The sequence below is a fragment of the Stylophora pistillata genome, chromosome 7 (genome assembly GCF_964205215.1).
Source record: "Stylophora pistillata chromosome 7, jaStyPist1.2, whole genome shotgun sequence".
NCBI classification, from domain to species: Eukaryota; Metazoa; Cnidaria; class Anthozoa; order Scleractinia; family Pocilloporidae; genus Stylophora; species Stylophora pistillata.
In genome coordinates, this window is record NC_142525.1 from 11,372,230 (window position 1) to 11,392,315 (window position 20,086).

Here is a 20,086-nt window from a genome sequence, read left to right on the forward strand (position 1 = left end):
TAGCTAAAATAGAATGTTACGGTCGTTCAGCTTTCTCTGCAGGAAAATTCTCGTTAAAAAGTAAGCAATTCTTTTGGCTAATGCAGGGTCTTCGTTTTCGTAATACGAAATCGAAGACCCCCGGTCTTTGTTTTCGTACTACGGAAACGAAGACCCCCGGTCTTCGTTTTCGTAATACGAAAACGAAGACCTAGTAAACAGAAAACCGTGAAAATTACAAGTTAAACCCACATTAAACAGTAACAACGCTTCCCATAATTATTATTATACTGCCCGTCTTATCTGTTCTTTCTCGCTATGCGAGCCATTTTTCTGTTGATATTCTCGAGGATTTCCTCGGGTAAACTTACCACACGTACTATTATTCTGGACCAGCAGGCAGAATTCGAACGCCAACCACCTTTGATTTATAGTTAGCATTGCGAGACAGAAGAACAGAGAAAGCTCTCTGTACAGGAAAAATGACTCTCGGGGTATGTGAATAAATAATCGATTTCTACTGTATTTCGCAGCCAAAATAGATTCTGACGGTCGTTAAGCTTTCTCTTGTGGAAAATTCTCGTTAAAAAATAAGCAATTCTTTTGGCTAATGCAGGGTCTTCGTTTTCGCAGTACGAAAACGAAGACCCCCGGTCTTTGTTTTCGTAGTACGAAAACGAAGACCTTGTAAACAGAAAACCGTAGAAATTACAAGTTGAACGCACATTAAACAGTAACAACGCTTAGTAATATAATAAATTACACTTCACGCGTTTCTTCCCGTTATTGTACTGCCCGTATTATCATACTGCCCGTATTATTCTACGGCCCGTCTTGTCTGTTCTTTCTCGCTATGCGAGCCAATTTTGTGGAAAAATTGGCTCGCTATGCGAGCCGAGTTCTTTCTCGCTATGGCTCGCTATGCGAGCCAATTTTGTTTTCGTAGTACGGAAACGAAGCCCCTTTATAAAAAGCAGACAATCTTTTGAAAGTACGATTGTAGAAGTACCCCGAGCACTAGTAATTGTTATTTCAGCTTTTGATATGTTACGACAGTTTGCGCGTGGTTTTTCTTAGTCTTTCTTCAGCCACCACTACTTTCGGCTCTTGGATTTGTTTTTCTATGCCTTGAGTCCAAGTTTGGAACAGACATCCCTAACGAAGGAGCGATCGGAATATTTTAGTCTAAACTTGGACTCAATGCATAGTAAACCAAATCCAAGAGCCAAAAGCAGTAGTGGCTGAAGAAAGACTAAGAAAAATCACACGCAAACTGTCTTAACCTATCAAAAGCTGAAATAACAACTACTAGTGCTCGGGGTACTTCTACAATCGTACTTTCAAAAGATTGTCTGCTTTTAATAAAGGGTCTTCGGTTTCGTAGTACGTAAACAAAGACCGGGGGTCTTCGCTTTCGTAGTACGAAAATTAAGTCCGGGGGTCTTCGTTTTCGTACTACGAAAACGAAGACCCTCCACTAGTCAAAAGAATTGCTAATTTTTTAACGAGAATTTTCCAGCAGAGAAAGCTTAACGACCGTCAGAATCTATTTTAGCTGCGAAATACAGTAGAAATCGATTATTTATTCACATAACCCAAGAGTCATTTTTCCTGTACAGAAAGCTTTCTCTGTTCTTCTGTCACGCAATGCTAACTATAATTCAAAGGCGGCTGGCGTTCGAATTCTGCCTGCTGGTCCAGAATAATAGTACGTGTGGTAAGTTTACCCGAGGAAACCCTCGAGAATATCAACACAAAACTGGGTCGCATGGCGAGAAAGAACAGACAAGAAGGCCCGTATAATAATACGGGCAGTATAATAATAATTATGGGAAGAAACGCGTGAACTGTAATGTATTATATTACTGAGAGTTGGGAATATGTCACAAGTGTGTTACCAGTGTGATTCCTGTGGAAAACCGCTGTACTGACTAAATGAAGGAATTGCACCGAAACTTTGTGGGAAAACTGGTGTATGTTTTGGGTATCTTTTGTTAAAAAAGGAAATGAATAGAAGCTATGCTGCAATAAAAAGCGACATTTCTGAAATCTTGCCAAAGTTTAGATCAGGAGCAAAAAGAGTAAAATAAACCCGGATATTTGACACATGCAAACGGTCTGCAAACGGTGCGATTCCTGTGGTATCGCTGTTCAAACTAAATGAAGCAATGGCACTGAATGACAGCCCGGACAACAATAGCTTGAAGAGGAAAATGTGGGTGGCGCTTTACCGAAGCTGCCGAACAGATTGGAAAGATAGATTGTTGTCTACGCTAAGTTTGGGAACAATTTTTCAACGACAGCTTCATTAAAGATGAAGAAGGGAAAGGTAAGTGAGGAAAAATAGTATTAGCCAGGTATCAGGAAGTGGACAAAGGCAAAGTTCTGAGTTTGAAACAGTTAGCGTAGTTCCCAAATTGGGCCAAAAATGCTATTTCAGTCATTCATGTTTTAGAAACAATAATAATCAACTTCCGGTTGCAATTTGATACCTTAAAGTTCTTTTTAAATAAGCTTAATACAAATTGACAAACCTACCAATTGACATGTAGGTGATATTTTCAGGAAAGCACAAGATAAGATACAATAAGATTAGATTACAATCTACAACAACCAGATAGATAGAAGGGGCTGATTTAAAATTTCTCATTTATCACCTTTCATAGCATTTTCCTTTATTTCTCTTTTACAAAGTATCACAAAGATACAAATAATTTTTGGAACCACACAATTAAGAAAAAAAAAAGGCACTTATATTATTGCCGTATCTAACATTGTGAATAAATTATGTAAGGTGATCTGTATCAAGAGTTATGTACTAAGGCCTGCATCTCTCTTTTTATTGTAACAAGTGTTGCAAAACCAATCATCCTCTTGAGGTTCATCTGTTAGTTGTGCACAGTCCCCAGCCGTGTCAGATAGAAACAAGTTTGTTAACTTAGTGACTTTATTAAAATGATAATTTTTTTAACTGAATCAATAATGATGATAATTGTCAATAAAAATAAATTATGATTTACCTAACTTGAAATATGTGCATTAAAGTAAAATTAATAGAGCATTAAAATGAATAAAATAAGAATAACAGGACTGTCATACTGTTGTTGTTAAGAAACACATGCAATACCATGTCTTTCAATTTTGTTCATCATGTTAGAATTAAATGTAATAAAAATTTGCAAAGTGTTTGCCTCTTACCATCCAAACCACTTTAAATAACCATCACATTGGATCATGTTCATGTCATCCCTTGATTTTTGGCAGGTATCACAAAGCCAATCATCAGGATCTACTCATCCATTCTCTGCATCCAATTTTTTCTCATTGATACCTTTAAATTAAATAAAATATCATATTTTTATAGCTGTACATTGTAAATTTTACAAAAAAAGAGTCAAATTTTCTTTTTACTTTGGTAAAAGAGTATTTTGAAGGATAAGTAGATGGTGTATCCTTCACATATTATTTGATAGCATTATCAGGCAGATATATTTTCATATTGACAGGTTTCAAGTAGAGTTGTGCAAACCAGTTAAGTTCTGCTTGGACTGCATTTTGTACATCTCTTGCAAAGTGCCTTTTCACCATATCCTGAAGATTAGCTGTGCTGTAATGGTGGGAACCATGCTCTAAATAGTAATAGCCCCTTGCCTCTTTCTCAAAGAAGCTAAGGTGGCTATTCCACTGTTGCAGCAAACTCAATGATGGAATGGTATTCAGTGCAAATGGGTCTGTTGTTTTTCTGACTTTTTCAGAGCCCACAACTTCAACATTGGCGTCCCTGGGATACTTCCCTTGTGGAGGCCTCATTTCAAATGCATGTCTCTGGGAAAAATTTGTAAGTGCAAGGCAAGTAGCTTGCTTACTGCACTTTGACCAGTCACGTGATACCTGTAGAATATATGTTGAAATATTTACTGACATGAAATGGCATTATTTTTATAATTATTCTATTTTTATAATTGTTTTTGCTTAAGTTTGATGCATAAACTGACTGATAGAAACAGGTAGTTGAAATTTAAGTTTGATATCCTTCAGTTTCTATAAAAATTGTAAAAAGTGGGTCATTCATGTAGCTGCCAATCAGAAGCACTAACTGTTGTAGCCATTAGTCAAGTATTCAGGGGGAGGGGAATGGCAGGTATGCCTCTATGCAAGATTCCTCTGATTTTGATTAACAGCTACATGCAAGACTACTTTTTTTATTTTTACAGAAACTGAAAGATATCAAAGGTTATTAATTTGAGGAACCCACAATAAAAATTTTAATGCCCCTCACACCTACTCTGGCTGCCACTGATCTGCATGCCTAGGGGCCTGGTCTGGATAACCCTTCTTACATCCATCATTTTCACACTCAGATTTAAAATTTACAAAACTAATCTTCCCATGGGCCTTAAGATTAGTGTAATTTTTGTTGTATTTTGAACCTTTTTTGCTTCGTTTCACGTGTCGTATTCTCGGTCACAAAAAATTATTTTATCTGCACCAGTGGCTACAGGGAACGTAAAATTCGTCATACTCACTAGATTGCATTTTAACCAGGGGGCTGTATCAGAGTTATCAAATACGAATCAAATAGAACCGAATGAATTGCTATTTTGCAGGTACGTAAGTGTTGTCCTCTCAAGCAAACGCAGAGAAAGCGCGGCAATTTCCCGCTTATTTTTAATGTTTTCAGTAGCCAATCAGAGCAGAGTGCAATTCCTGCATTTAGTCTGTACAGCGACATTGCATAGGAATCGCACCAGTGTACACCAATCTCTCCATCCGAACAACATGTCTTGTGCTCTTGATGTGACACGAACCCCCGTCTGAAATTCTATTTTCTGTACATTTTACTGCTTCCATTGACCATTCGAAATGTAAGTCAGTAAAGAGGGGAAATTTAATTGCTATGGTATGACACATGATTCAGTGTTAATCTCTTGTGCGTAAAGCTTCGAAGTGATCTCTGCGGAATTCCCCACTCTAGAAACTATTGGGAATCTGGGCACGAACTTGACTCGTAGGGTCGTCTGGGATCGTTTAGGTGGACGCGCGAAACTTCAAAATGGCGGTAGCGAGGAAAGTTTTCGCAAAACACTAAAGAAAAAAATGGTAAAGCATGCTAATTGTTGTTTTCCTGGATGTACGAATAATTACAGAACCAAGGATGGGCTTTCGTATTACCGAATTCCAAAGGACAAGAAATTACGAAAACAGTACAAAATTCTAATTCGTAATGCAACATTAAAAATCGACGCCGATAATACACGTATTTGTGGAGATCACTTTGAGGGTGGACATAAGCGCAGCAGGCTTCATTTACCTTCAATTTTTCCGTGGTCTAAGCATGTGGAAACTCGACGTATTTTAAAGCGTGTTTCTTCCGAAAAAATTGTAAAGAAAGTCCATTCCGAAGACCCTTTGCTAGAAAGTGATCTCTGTCAGACGGAGGATGTGCTGCTCACAAGTGATCAAGGTATGCAAACGGAACAAATACGCAACAAAAATGAATCTTTGCAAACTGAATGTTATGAAGCGGTAAAAGTAAATTTTGCCACCCAAACGGGACTACTTAGATTTTACATTAATCAGTTCAAAGATAAGGACTCAGACATTGCTTTTTACACTGGATTTCCCAATCATAAAACACTAATGCTTTGCTTTGGTATGGTGAGGGATGCAGCGAAAAACATGAGCTATGGAGTTTATGATCGAAAATGTTTTGATTGCCCCCCAGTTTTGCAACTAGGTCGACCAAGAATTCTTACATGTGGCAAATCAGTAAGATCCTCATGGAAACCATCCTTAGGGAAAATATCAGTAACATGTGGAGGGTCTACTTCATCTATTAAACCCAGTAAGACTTTCTTTCGCGCAAGATGCACACCTCCATCCGGATCTCGTAAGGTTTTTAAGTGAAGGCCTCCCTTGACATAGTCGTTATATCTAAAATAAACCGTAAAGCAACGATGTCAAAATAACAAACCCTGACAAATGATCAATAACAAAAACATCGTCTAAGCAAACCTCTTGACAAGATCGGCTTTCTTGCCGCTTGTTTTCGCTCCTCTACACAACAGCCATCGTCTAAGCCGTGGTAGAGTACACTCTTCAACGTTTTCTCGAGGAAGCTTCGCTCCGGGAGTGTCTTCTTCGATAATAACGTTTTTGGAAAAAATGGCTTTCTCTGCCGCCATTTTGAAGTTTCGCGCGTCCACCCAAACGATCCCAGAAAATACCCTACGAGTCAAGTTCGTGCCCAGATTCCTCATAGTTTCTGGAGTGGGAAATTCGACGCTGTCTATAAGCTTTTTATAAAATCGTTGCGACGCACAAGCGAAGCTTATTGATGAGATGCTTATCGTCGTTTGGGATCTTTCTAGTAATATTATACCAGTATTTTGTTTGGCTTTGTTTACAGTAGCTGTTAAATATTAACTGGAATTGAAATGCTAGTTATATCTCCCAATAACAGGTCGGTGCAATTCCTGCATTTAGTCGCTGGTGTTGTACTTTTTTAGCGACCTACTACGAACTTGTTTCCGGTTGTTTTTTTATTGGGGCTGGTCACGTGTATTTTAGACCGGAAGTTCATGGAAACGAGGCTTTGGACTTTCTTTCTTCGGGCTTCAGCTTCGGACCCTTTGGTCTTCGGGTCACCTGGCGGTAAATACAAACTCCATAAACAATCGCTCTCGAAAAAGTTTTGAGATGAAGCATTATAACATAACCAAAGTAAAGCGCGCGCTCTCATTGGTCAATTTAGCGTCCCCTATTTGCCCATGGGTGTACGCTGCTGACGTGAGCAAATGCAAAGACTATTTTTCCGCGCGCGCTTGTTTTTTCTGGTCGCCTAAGATTTGTTTAATAAAAGGGAACTCTTTAGCTACAATGTATCAATGTTATGTTATAAAACAAATGGTAAACACCACAGCGTACACTATTGAGTTATGGATGCACTTGGGAGGTTTGCTAAGCACTCAAGAAGCTAGAGTCGCTCTCGGCTATCGCCTCGAGCGACTCTTACGCTTCTTTCGTGCTTAGCAACCTTCCGCGTGCATCCATAACTCAATAGTGTACGCTGTGGTGTTTACCATTTGTTAAATTGAATATTGAAAATGGCAAATTGACACCCGAGGATATACCGGGAGCTTTGTTCAAAGGTTCAGAAATTTGCAAGTTAACAGTAAACCAGTTAAAACTCTGTTTAAAATGTAAGAGAGAGTAAACCAAGGCGGTAACAAGAAAGTCCCCTTTACGAAAGGTGAGCATAACCATAAATTTATGGTGAAGTTTTTTTTAAAATTAAGTTCAATAAAGCGATTTGAAAGATACGATGAAACTTATTTGTTTTGACGGTGATCCACAGAGTGAAGAAACTTAATGATCCTTAATGCTATGCCTGAAGTAAGAGATAAAGTTTATGATCCAGACCCACACAAAGTTTTCACCAAAGCGAAATTAGCCCAACTCCAGGAAAGCTAGATGGATACCGCGCCAAAAGATAAGTCCTCTGAATTCCACAAGTTTCCTGACGATTCCACGTTTCATAAAGATTACTCAGTTCTTCCTCTATTTGTACAGTACTCGGTGAAAACACACACCAGTGAATGAAAAATGAGCCAAATGCCCTTCCATTTCCTTGTCACACGACAGCAAGGGTACTATTCGCCTATCCCCTTTTCAGTGTTTTGGATTTTGGCCACAATCATCCACAACAGAAGATTCAAATGAACAACAAATTTCCATTCTTCAAAATAATTAAACTCAGTTGTTTACTCGTTGCCAACTAAGTTTTATCAGATGAAACTAACTGTGACGTTACCTTTTATTGCTACTTGCCTATAAGTAGTAACAAGTCCAAAACAAACATGAACTTTTATCTGAACACAAAACCTTTCATTCGCAATATTCGGATTTCTTTTAAAAAATTTCCTGCAACTTTTCGAGAAATTTCAAACCACTTGCATAATAGGAATAGATAATGGAAGAGACAACCAATCTAGTAAAGACAGGCATCAGATGGAAATTCACCAGTCAACTAGAAGACCTCGACTACGCGGATGATATCGCTCTGATCTCAACCAATCACGGACAGATGCAAAAGAAGACAGATAAGCTAACAAAGACAGCTCAGACAGTGGGACTCAACATTAGCAAATCGAAAACTCGCATACTGAATCTTATCTTATCTTGGAGCATGTGTAAGTGCGGATGGGGGAGCAGGTAAGGACATAGAAAGCAGACTTTGCAAGGCCAAGACACCATTCAGGAAGTTGAGAAAAGTGTGGAGCTCCAAGTAATATAGTAAGAAGACCAAGATTAAGCTATTCAACACCCCCGTGAAGCCGGTCCATTTGTATGGAAGTGAAACATGGAAGACAAATGCTAAAGATTACGAGAAACTTGATTCCTTTCAGTACCAGTGCCTGAAGAGAATTCAAGGTATATTTTGGCCGTACATCATTTCAAAGGAGGAATTACAAAAAGAAACCGGATCCGCGCCGATGAGCATAGAAGTCAGGAGAAGGAGGCGGAAGTTTCTTGGACATGTCTTGAGGATGCCGCAAAACCACCACTGCGTAATAGCAGTCGTCACATGGTCACCAGACGGTAAGAGAAAGGTGGGCAGGCCCAAAACAACTTAGAGGCGATCGATTAAAAAGGAAAGAAGTGAGGCAGATTGGAAGTCGTGGGAAGAAGCGAGGACTATTGCAAGAGACCAGAACCGATGGAAGAGAAGTATCAAGGCCTTATGCGTAACAGGGCACGAAAAAGACTGATGATGATGATGATGATGCATAATGGGAATATAGCTCTGACAATTGCGTGACACATAAGTCACGCAGTGACAACAATGACTACTTATTTCTACAAAACGAATGCTTTCGGAGAAAACAAAAACATCTTCTACCGTATTGCAAGTACTTTGAAGACGTCATTCATAGTATTCAAGCATTTATTATTACCACTGAAGCTCTCAAGCTGGAAATGATAAACAAAGTAGGTCTTTTCTTTTATGTCGCCGACCTCGCCGAAGAGCCAAATTTCTATGAATTTAAAGCCCTCGTGTGCATAGCAGCACAAAAACCCCAGAGAAACAACTCTACAAAAGGTACGTTTATCATTTCTACTTCTCATATTTCAAATATCAAACGTTTATTTTACTTAGCACATATAAAAGTAATTTTTTGAAGCTACCCTACTTTTCACACGGCACATAACATCAGATAGAAAAATCCATATTTTATTTCAAATTTAAATAATGATTCTAATTTTTGCGAAAACATAGGGTAAATATCTTCCTCAAATTCTGTCGAATGAGTAAGTTTTTCACTGCTTTTACAGGCACAACCGAGGTCTCCAAAATTGGGCTAAATTCGACCTTCGAATGACTCTAAATATGCGTACACTGAAGTTTACCAATTTTCTCGGAAATAAAACAATTTTTCAACAAACTACATATGTCTTGGTTGATTTTACCCATAGGCCTACCTAATAATAGAATATGAGCCAATTCGATTTTTTGACTGTTGCCGGTGATTTGTGAATTTGTCTGATTTTTAGTGGCATCTACTCTTACAGCTTTTGAACTTGACATTTCTGCAATGGCATCCGTAGAGAGCGACGTTTTAGTAGTTTCGCCGCATTCCCTTAGGTGATGTGTCGCCCGACAGATCATCATGTTACCGACAGGTTACCAACAGGCTACCGCCAGCTAACCGAAAGGCTACTGCGTCTGAAAACACGTAGTAAACATGACCCAGAAACGATAATAGTCCCGATAAACACGAGTTAAGCTTAGCCTACTCATTGATCGATGGTCGGCCGTTTGTCTCTTCTTCACAATTACCACCTCAGCCATGCTAAGCGGGAGTACCTGATTAAATTATATGCCACCCTTTCACACGTCTGATGGCCCTATCTACGTGGATTCTTACATTTGCTATTCTCATTGTTTCAAAACATTCTTCTTTAGAAAACAGATTGGCAGTTGACTGCCGTTTGGGTGGTATAAACAACTTAGCTTTTTTTGTTGCCTTCAAGTCTTTTATTTCAAATCCACGGTCAGCCATAGTAAGATCACCCTTTTCCAGCAAGTCAACAAAATGACTTTTTTCCACGATTTTTCTTCCTGAAATGCTGCCCCCATAAAGGCTACTAACAAATGTAACTCAAACATTAGGTGAAATTCCAATTAGTCCTTTTAATGTGCTATGTGATTTGTACTCTGAATAAAATTCACTCCGCTTTTGGAGATCTCCCAGTTTCTCGCACTTGATCTCAGTGCAGTCAATGATACAGCGAACATTTTCAAATCTTCCTTGAAAGGCTGTAAGAGGATGTTGCTTTATGACATCTTTAGGCGCCCACACTAAAAGGTTTCCCAGCATTACAAACAGATAATTACTATTAATAGTCATGATGTCAGAAACTGTGGATATAGATATGCCTCAAGAGTTAAGAACAGCCACAATTCATCTATAGGCTGAAGACTTCACTGTGCAGCTACATTCCTGCCAGGGAATTTTTTTCCAGGGGTACTTAAGAATGGAAAAACATCATCGCTGATCACTTAAGTGGCATCTCTGACACTGCTGTAATACGCTAGAAGGGATGCGCTTGGTTCTCTACAATTCCAAAATGCTTTAAGTGTTCCACAATCTGGAAACCCAGCATAGAAGTGGATGTAAGCTGAGTTTTTTGAGAAGCTTTTAAGACCAAAGGTGAAAACATACTCTTTCTCTTTTGCTTTAGAAAGTTCTTTTCAAGGATTTCTACTTCTAAACGTTTCGCTTCAAGAAACTGTTCTATCACTGGAGGACCTATAAAATTAACAGAATCTCGCAGTTCATCGCTCAATGACGATTCCGCTGACCTTTTCATTTCCTTATGCGATGTTTTCGCTGTCCGTAACCTTAGCCGTTCTTCTTTAACATGTGATTTGTCTGAAAACCAAGGAAAAAAAGAGGGGATGGCTCCTCTTTTTAAATCCTTTTTATGTCCGGTGAGACCTATTCTGTAATCGCTAGGTAAGAAATGTTCGGAACAATACTTGTTCTCAATGTTTTTAAACTTCTGATCTCCTCTTCGCATGAGAATTTCCCACTTCTACTTGTTTCAGGATCTGATGCAAACTTATGGTAGGTCAGATCCGTCCGATTTTCACTGCGGTTGTTGCACATGGCTGCAGCACATGTCTTATGACTATTTTTCGTTTTATTTTGCTTGCAAATTGCATTATTTGATTATGAGATTGAATGAGAGCCCCAAAACTTTCGAGAATGCACTTGTTTTCACCGCAAAAAGCCTTTAAGAGCCCTTAGGCCTCGCTTCCATGCAACTTCCAGATTTTTTTCCTGAATCGGCGTAATCCCCAACCCCGATAACTCGAATCCCCACTAATAACTCCCACCATTTTTCGTTTCTCTAGGGAGTTTGAGTTTGCAAGGTTCTTCCCTGTTGTCCTCTCAAACACCACATCTCAAGGTAAAAGACTTTAAATTTCCACGGACGTCCTGACTCGGATTTGGGTTTCACTTAAAAAAAAATTAGAACTTGCGCTTTTCCACCGGAAGCTCAAGTAATAAGTCTTTTCAATCTGGAGGCGCCAATTTTAATGGCGGGCTAAGAAATAAAATAGGAGGAGACTAACTACAAGGATAACGCTTTGAGATGATATACAATCTGATTTGTAACTGTTAAGAATAAAAAAATTGTAATTATTTAGCCATTTAATGATTATCTCGTTGCCCCGGTGATTTTGACGAATTTACCGCTTTGTTGTTTCGCGGGCGCACTTTTGACACGTAGGAGACGAAGGAAGAAAAAGATTGTATGAGACTCCGTAGTTCATTCCAACGTGAAATTAAAAGGTAAAATCAATTGCTCTGTGCGACGACTCCTTTGGATTGATCGTTCTACCGATTGGGAACAGTAACCATATTTGCTGGGCATTTTAGTTCAACAATGAGATGAAATTACACAATTTTACGCGAAGGCACGTTGGCCTCATAGTTGGTGCACTCGACTCCGGATCGAGTGGTCCGGGTTCGAGCCCCGGCCGAGACATTGCGTTGTGTTCTTAGGCAAGACACTTTACTCTCACAGTGCCTCTCTCCACCAAGGTGTATTAAATGGGTACCGGCGAATTCAATGCTGGGGGTAACCCTGCGATGGATTAGCATCCCATCATGCTGCGGAAACCGGAGTTAAGCGCCGGCCCGATGATCCACATGGCTCCTGAGTAGGCTTTACCCTTACTTTTTTACACTAGTTCACCACGTTACTATAACGTGGCTTAAACGTAATAACGTGACAACATTTGGGAGTGAGAATGTATTGCGATATCGCGTACGAAGTTTCCAACGCTGCAGAATGTTTGCAATGTTTTCCTGAATGGGAGAGGAAGGGGGGGAAGGGGGGGGGGGTGCCAACGGCCGTTCAGATATTTCAAGTCCCTATTCACCCTAAGAGATTTATATATATTTCGATTCTTTGCGTTATCAGGATTAATCTACAAAAAAAATTTTGCGATTGATTAAATATTTCCCGAGGTATGCCGCCTCAAAGTTACTCTTTTGACCACACCTCTTTGACTTGGTCGGAAGAGAATTACTGGGCCGAGTGAGGTCACAGAAACAACTAATGTTAACTTCTTGTATAAGAACATGTGTCTATATTCGTCTAAAGGCATATTCAAGTGAATGTGGCACATCGATCGAGAGATGCTCTTGCTGTGATGTCATGAGGGACTTTTAGTTACCAGTGCAGTAAATGGTTTGAACCCGGGGGTAACATGTGAAGGTGTAGTCTGATCGTCCGGGTGAGTGTAGTCCTGAGAAGGACTGTCAGAAGGACAGAGAAGGACTGAGAAGGACTGAGACATTAGTTACCAGTGTTAACTTAGCCCGGCCAAATCAGAAGGCCGTTGCCAAAGGACGAACCTTGAGGCGGCATATCTCGGGAAATATTTAATCAATCAAAAAAAATTTTTTTAGAGATTAATCCTGATAACGCAAAGAATCGAAATACATATAACTCTCTGAGGGTGAATAGAGAGTTTAAAGAACTTTTAGATTTTTCTGAGGAAGAAACGCGCGATCATAAGTGCCCTTCAGGAATGAATAAAGGAATTATAAAATTGTGCAACTGTATTCACGGTCAGATGATGTTAAGGCTGCAGATGAGGAACTTGGGGCTGAAAGATAAAATTGGAAAATTCTTAAAGTCTTTTAAATAACATGAACACAAGGACAAATAGTTCAGCTGTATTAAATTCTGATATAGCGCTCTTTTGAGGACAGGACACTTGGCCCGCAAGCTTTTAAGAGAATATAGACCTTAAGCTCTCGGTCTTACTCTGATTTATTGGAAAATCTCATAGTCGCATATATCGTATGCATCATGTAGGACTGTGAAACGTTCTCTTTTCCGTTTTCACTCATACACTGTAAAGTACTTTTCAAACTTTGATTAACCAGGGACTTAATAATTAACAATTACTCACCGAAAAGGAGGTGAATAGTGGTGGATATTTACCGAGCCGCGCGAAGTATATACCACACAGATACCAAACATAAATTTATTTTTTTCCACAGACCGAAAAATGGTCGGAAATTGAACTCTTGACACGCGATTTTCCCCTTTAAGCTACTTGGAGGTAAATAGTCCTTGCTATTCACTACGGAATCAACTGGTGTGGTATATACTAATGAACACAGCGGTCAAACACTGCGCATACACGAGAAGTTAAGAACGTGTCCACTAGAGCACCAGGCAGTTGTGCTACATGCCATCTCCCCAATTACCATGAAACTTTTCCAGTTTAAAGGGTCTACCCAAAACTTAAACAGACAAACGAGCTTCTCTTTTGGTTATTTCCGGGGGGAGATACACCATCTCCTGGTTTTTCTAGGTTTTCAGCAAGAAAATCGCTTCAAAATAAGTGAAATGTATGAAGCTCTCACTGTAGTAGTATTCCACCGATTACTCTGAGGGTTTGCGTACATATTGATACGTCCTTGGTAAATGCACGACACAAGTATCAAATGTCAGATTTTTCCCTTAAAAGAGAATAGAAAGTCGACTGAGATCAGAATACCTGCATTAAAGTGAGGCCAATCTTTGAACACCTCTGTATCACCCAATAAGTTGGCCACAAGAGATGCTGCCATCACACAGGCAAATTCTTCCCACTGCTTATTGGAAGATCTATCATTTACAAAGTCTTTAATACCTTTCACTATCAGCCATTCGGTCTTTAAATTATAGGCTGCAGCGAAAACATCTGGAAAGAGAGAAATATTTCTTTAAATTTACTTTCTATTATAAAAATCTCTTTTTTTAACTTAAGTTTACTAAAATTAGCATCCCAAACATTTGTAAACATGAACACCAGAGGAAGTTAGTAATACCAATGTAGTCAGATAGAAAAGCTTGTCAGGAGACTGTAAAACTACATTTTTCAGTAGACAAACTTTTGACTTTTGACTTAGACTTATCAGGAACTGTGATTCTTGTTTTCAAGCTTCAACGTATTTAGAAAAATACTTTAGACATCTTTCAAATGACAAGTTTTTGACAATTCACAGCTATCTGATCGAGCATACCAAATTCCTATTAATAGGTTCGAAATGCTGAGGACATAAAGATTTTCATGTTGTTTTTGTTTTCGTTCTGCCACTTGGACACAACATAGGCATGCCACGCATACAAGAGTAATTTTTGATGGATGGGTTGGTTGAGCTTGGACGCTTATTGTGGTCTCCTTCTCAGCCGTTGTTTCGCCGGCCTCGTCACACAACGCCCTTCCTCTCCTCCGTTGGAGAGAAAGCCTGTTGCGTGACTAGACCAAACATCGGTTACGAAGGAGACCTTGCCTATCAAAGAGAAAATCGAAATTCTTCGTTTACACTTAGTTGCCTAAAAAAATTTCAACCCACGCAATTTTACTACAAAAGGAAACGGAAACTCTATTGTAAGTCCAATAGGTCTTAAAGTTCACCTAAACCCAAAAATTTTTTTCGCTTAACGAAATAAGCGTATTTTTTTTTGGAGTATTTTTTTGCAAAAACTTTTTGATTAGCTCATATCTTCGATTTTCTGTGCCCAGTCAAAATGAGGAAAATCAGCCGCCATCTTGGCTCACTACCGAGTTTAAAGAGAAATGGTTCTAGCGGGTAATGTGACGTCAAATCGAGAACACGAAAGTTTACATTTCGCACATTTTCACTTGTTTGGGAAAGTTGCAGTTGATATTGTCCGAAAATATGCCGACTAAGTGTGTTGTAGGAGGATGTAGCAACGTGCGAAATTTGCAAGAGGATATCGCGCTTCATACATTCCTTATACAACACACCTAGTTCGACATATTTCGGACAATATCAACGACAACCTTCCCAAACAAGTGAAAATGTGTGAGATGCAGACTTTCGTGTTCTCGATTTGACGTCACGTTACCCGCTAGAACCATTCCTCTTTAAACTCGGTCGTGAGCCAAGATGGCGGCCGATTTTCCGTATTTTGACTGGGCACAGAAAATTGAAGATTTGAGCAAATAAAAAAATTTTTGCACAGAAATACTCCAAAAATACGCTTACTTCGTTAAGCGAAAAACAATTTTTGGCTTTTGGTGCACTTTAACCAAAGACAGCTGTTAATCGAATAAAAATCCACTGAATAAAGAGAAAAGGATCATATTTCAAAGGGGGCTTCTTGATTGGTTGCTGCCGATCAGGACTTTGACCCATGTGTGCAAAATACGTGATAAAATGCAGGATGTTCAAATACAAGGAATTAACCCGCGATGGAGTTGAGTCCAAGGTAGCAAAAAGCGAGAAGCATACCCTAATGCCGCGATCTGATTAGTGCGAGCAACATACCACTTTGTACGCTAAGTTATTTTCTTTGGTACAAAAAAATCTCAAAACTGGTAAAATTATGTCTGAGAGACATTTCAGTCACTCTAAATGGCAAAAAGGTCCCGCAGTCTGACCCAAAATAAATTATGTTAGACATAATATAATTCCTGAAAATTCACCATTGTATGTCATTCCTTGGACCAACAAAAACAATTCCAGAACGGTCTTTTAAATCAATTCCTACCGACTACATGTCCAGAAAGGAGGTGGAATTTGAAACACTGCTGAAAAGTTCCTGACTCATCAATTATAATTATTATGATTCTCACCTGCGCCTTCCATTTCGACTGCAATTGCTTCTTGATCATGGCCAATTATGTCCTTATTTTCCTCCGAGAAACTCAGAAGTGCTCCACAGTGTACCTTGGGACTATCTACATCCGCATTTTGCAAAGGCGCTTTCCATCCATGAGCTATATGTCCGATAATGTTGCTCATATCTCTGCTGAGTGGAGTTTTGAATGCACCTCTTATCAGCTTTGATGAGACAACTATATCTCCCTGCTTGACCTTTCCTCTCTCTTTCTTGCTTCTTAAACCACTGCATGCACCCACAGAAAATATGGCCTTGGGACTCAAAAGCGAGATGGCTTTTTGTGAAGTAGACAAAGAACCCCCAGGATAAACAGAACCTTTGGAGCATTTCTTTAACGCAATTCGAATTCTGTGTCCCGGTTTATTAGCCAGGCAGCCAATGTATACGTGGCCAATGGTGATGTGGTAATACCTAGTGGGTTCTTTCAGGAAGGCAAGGCAAGAAACCAACTCACAGTCTTGCACGGTGAATAACAGGAAATCAACTGGGAGTTCAACATTTTTCCAAGGAAGAGAGGTTTCAGGAAGCTCACTAATTTTTGGAATTTTAATCCCTTTAACCTTTGGTGGGTTGACTTTGGCATTCCCTGCTGATTCATCTTCTACAAAATAAAGTACTACAAACTGACCACATGTGTACCTATAACTAAACATTGTTTATGAATAATTTTTCATTAGTACAGTATGAACTGTTTTCACCAACGTCACTAGTCTGACTAATAACTTAATTGTGACTTCTTACGAAAAAATTGAGAAAGGTCCTTTACTTCTAAATCAACAATGAAATGTGTTTCAGGAACCATATGATTTTAACCTCTCGTTAGTAAAATGATGTCAAATTTACCACTAACAATTGTTTCAGATTCCAAAGAGTCACAAAACCATTCAAATGTGCCGAAAACTTTGACTGTAGAGTTCACTGACTAACCCTCACAAAAATATAATTTTAGCTCCTAATTGTTAAGGAAGATTGACATAAAAACACAGAGAAACAAGGAGCAATACTTTGCTACAACTCAGGTAGGCAGCCATGTTAAGAAGCAAATGGTGGCATCCCCAATTGCAAGTTTTAGCACATTTTAAGCGCCACTAAACCCAAAAATCTTCTTTGAATAAAATAAATTTCCTTGTTTTTCTGATAATCACAGTGAGCGAATTATCGCAATTGGGAAAGTACCACACCATTCTACAAGCAGTCAAAGCTCAATCATCTTAGGACTTGTTCGGGGAAGGTTGTTATATCATTCCACGAGCCACGCTACAAGTGCTACTTTAAGAAGCGGTGGCATGACATGCTTCTGGGAATTTCCCTTTCTTAAACATCAAGGACCTATCATAAAGTTCCTAAATAAAGATCTTCCATCCAGAGACTCAAACTCATACAGTGACTATATGACTCTCAAACATTCAAAGTTTCTAATCGATAGGAATATGATGCGGAGATGGTGGAAATAAATTATGCGCCGAAAGCTGGCGAGACCTCGATGAAATGGAGTCAAGAAACGCCTGACAATACTGAGAAAGAACTCTATCGGACTCTACAAGCTCATCTCGAGAAGGGCACATGACCAAAAAGCCTAAAATAAAACGAGCTAATTTTCAAAATACGCGTGAAGAGAGGATACCCAGATGAAATTCTGGACAAATATAACTCTGAACTTAATTCTACTGGAAGAGAAAGATGACTTGAAAACGAGGAAAATAGCACAGAAAAAAATTGCCTTTTGTAACACAATGTCGCTTGGTTTTACCCAACCTCTAGAAGACGGTGATAGAGAAGTGGCACGCTACTCAAATTCAACTGAACTAAAGAGCAATATTTTAGGAGCCACCCCAATAATGATGCCAAAAAGGAAAATCATTACAAGATATTCTTGTAACAGCTACACTTTGAAGGCAGAAGATTTAAAAATCGCATGCGAAAAGTGGGCTACCGTTTGATTTCTGTTTTAGTTTCATTTCCGGTTTACGTTACGCTGCGCGTCACGTGACAACCTCAGGGGGTTGCAAGTGCCATGAGATTTTGGAGAGAGTTTTACCTTCGTGTAGCTGTTCTGGTTTGCAAAACAGTTCTTTAAAGTGATTGTGATTGCGATCGTTATTGTGATGCAATCGTTATTGCGATTTGCCTTTCTTTTGTACTTTATCTTGTGACGCTACTCACGGATTAAAAGCGAAAGCTACAAAAAGAAGGAGTCACACATTTAAGGGAAACCAACCTATTTCCTTCTGTATCTCTTCGCTTCTAGGGGGTTGTCCTCCGAATACGGGTTGGTGTGAAGAGCGAACCATCTACTAAGGTAGCCGTGCTGCTGCAGCCTCTAACAACATACCCTCTTTCCATAGTTCTTTCCTTGGTTGTACTGTGACTGCTTTCTCGCGAAATGATAGTCTATGAATTATGTCAAATTGGTTCGGGGCCCGAGATGACGTCATGAGCCAACCTGCCCCATTCCCCTTACTTCTTAGTCGTGAACATGGAAAAAGCCGATTCTGGGATCTTTAAAAGTTCCTAAAACAAGACGAATAGAGGCGATTCTATGGGATGCGTTGGCTACTAAGCGTAGCATTGGAAGGAATTCCTCAGCTATGGTAAACTACCATGATTAGACAGTTAGATCAGCCGAAGAAATCACTAACAACTTTTGGTGTTGAGGAAAGCGTAACTGTGTTTGTAGTTCAAATAGCGAGGGGTGGCAGCTTAAAAAACCTTTGGCTTTTTCTCAAACGAACTTGAACTCAAGCTACTGATCTCCTTGTGTTTCTCATCGCTTGTTCCATCCCTTCACAAAGCAACAACTAAGCAAAGAGGGTCCCCAATATTTTTGTACGACAGAGGGCGATTTTTTTCGAGAGAGATTTAAGATAATTAGATCTTTCCATGTCCGCGTGAACGAACTAAGAGCTGAATTAAATGTGATTGGTGAACCATTTTGTTTTGCGTAATGAATTTCCGGCTATTTTAATTTACTGTTTTAGAAATGAACGTATTTTCTCGAACGGCTGTGGTTTGGCCAGCATTTTGACTGAACGTGGACTTGATATGGATCGATAAAAGTAAAAAAACAGACCACTAGTGGTTCTTGAACGAATAAGATGAGACATTACGTCATCCTCTGTCGCGTAAAACTGGTGAAGGCTGGAAAAAGTAAAAATATTATTTTAACGCGATTGTCTCGAATTTCACGTGAACGTGAAGGAGTTTTGGACATTATTCGTGTTGCGTGGGAAGGCCAAATATTTTCACGTGATTAAGTTTTACCAAGGGTTGGTGGGGACCCTCTAGAATAACAATCACACAAAACTGACGTACACTCATCTCGCATCAACATACATACAGCTCGTACCTGCATGTAAATCCATTTGTGATAAAATGGCGGTGGAAAAGTGATGATCTCTCACCAAAATCGTGTATTTCTACTAAGAAACAATCTTGTGCAAACACAAAGATCCAATTACTGCCATCTCATTCATTGCTAAGAGATACAGAAAATGTCCAAAATTTCAAGAATTTGCTTATTTGCATGCACGACGGAAAAGGAACGCTGGGAAAACCATACGTGGGCCTCCTACTGGAAAAAATCACTGCTTCGTTGCAATGCTACTTTTTTCGCCTTTTTATCAGAGAGAGGAGATTTACCTGGACTAAAAAAATTGGGAGGGGTGGTTAAGTGGCGCTTAAATGAGCGATTACTAATATTGCCAAATACTGTTGACACTACACGGTAAGTTCAAGATTCAGTATTAACGATGTTATTAAACAGACCTTCCTTTCCTGAATTTTGTTCAGAAATGTCAGTGGGACCCTCCATTTCCTCTTCCTTCCTAGCCTTCTTCCCCCTTTCATTCTCTTGCCCTTTTACATTGTTACAGTCATCATT

At 39.3% G+C, this 20,086-nt stretch overlaps 1 protein-coding gene across 6 annotated transcripts in view; it reads right to left on the reverse strand.

Moving 5' to 3' along the window:
• Positions 1-11,570: 11,570 nt before the first annotated feature.
• LOC111344229 (uncharacterized) overlaps positions 11,571-20,086 on the reverse strand; it is an 18,294-nt gene continuing 9,778 nt past the window's right edge. For all 6 annotated transcript variants that reach the window (XM_088728393.1, XM_022951438.2, XM_022951435.2 and 3 more), the window contains 4 exons: positions 19,972-20,086; positions 16,160-16,807; positions 14,072-14,257; positions 11,571-13,168 (listed from right to left, as the gene is read on the reverse strand). The exon at positions 19,972-20,086 is cut by the window's right edge and continues 604 nt beyond it. In XM_088728393.1, coding sequence (XP_088584519.1) covers positions 13,104-13,168; positions 14,072-14,257; positions 16,160-16,807; positions 19,972-20,086 — 1,014 coding nt within the window. In that variant the 3' untranslated portion in view covers positions 11,571-13,103. The remainder of the gene's footprint in view (positions 13,169-14,071; positions 14,258-16,159; positions 16,808-19,971) is intronic.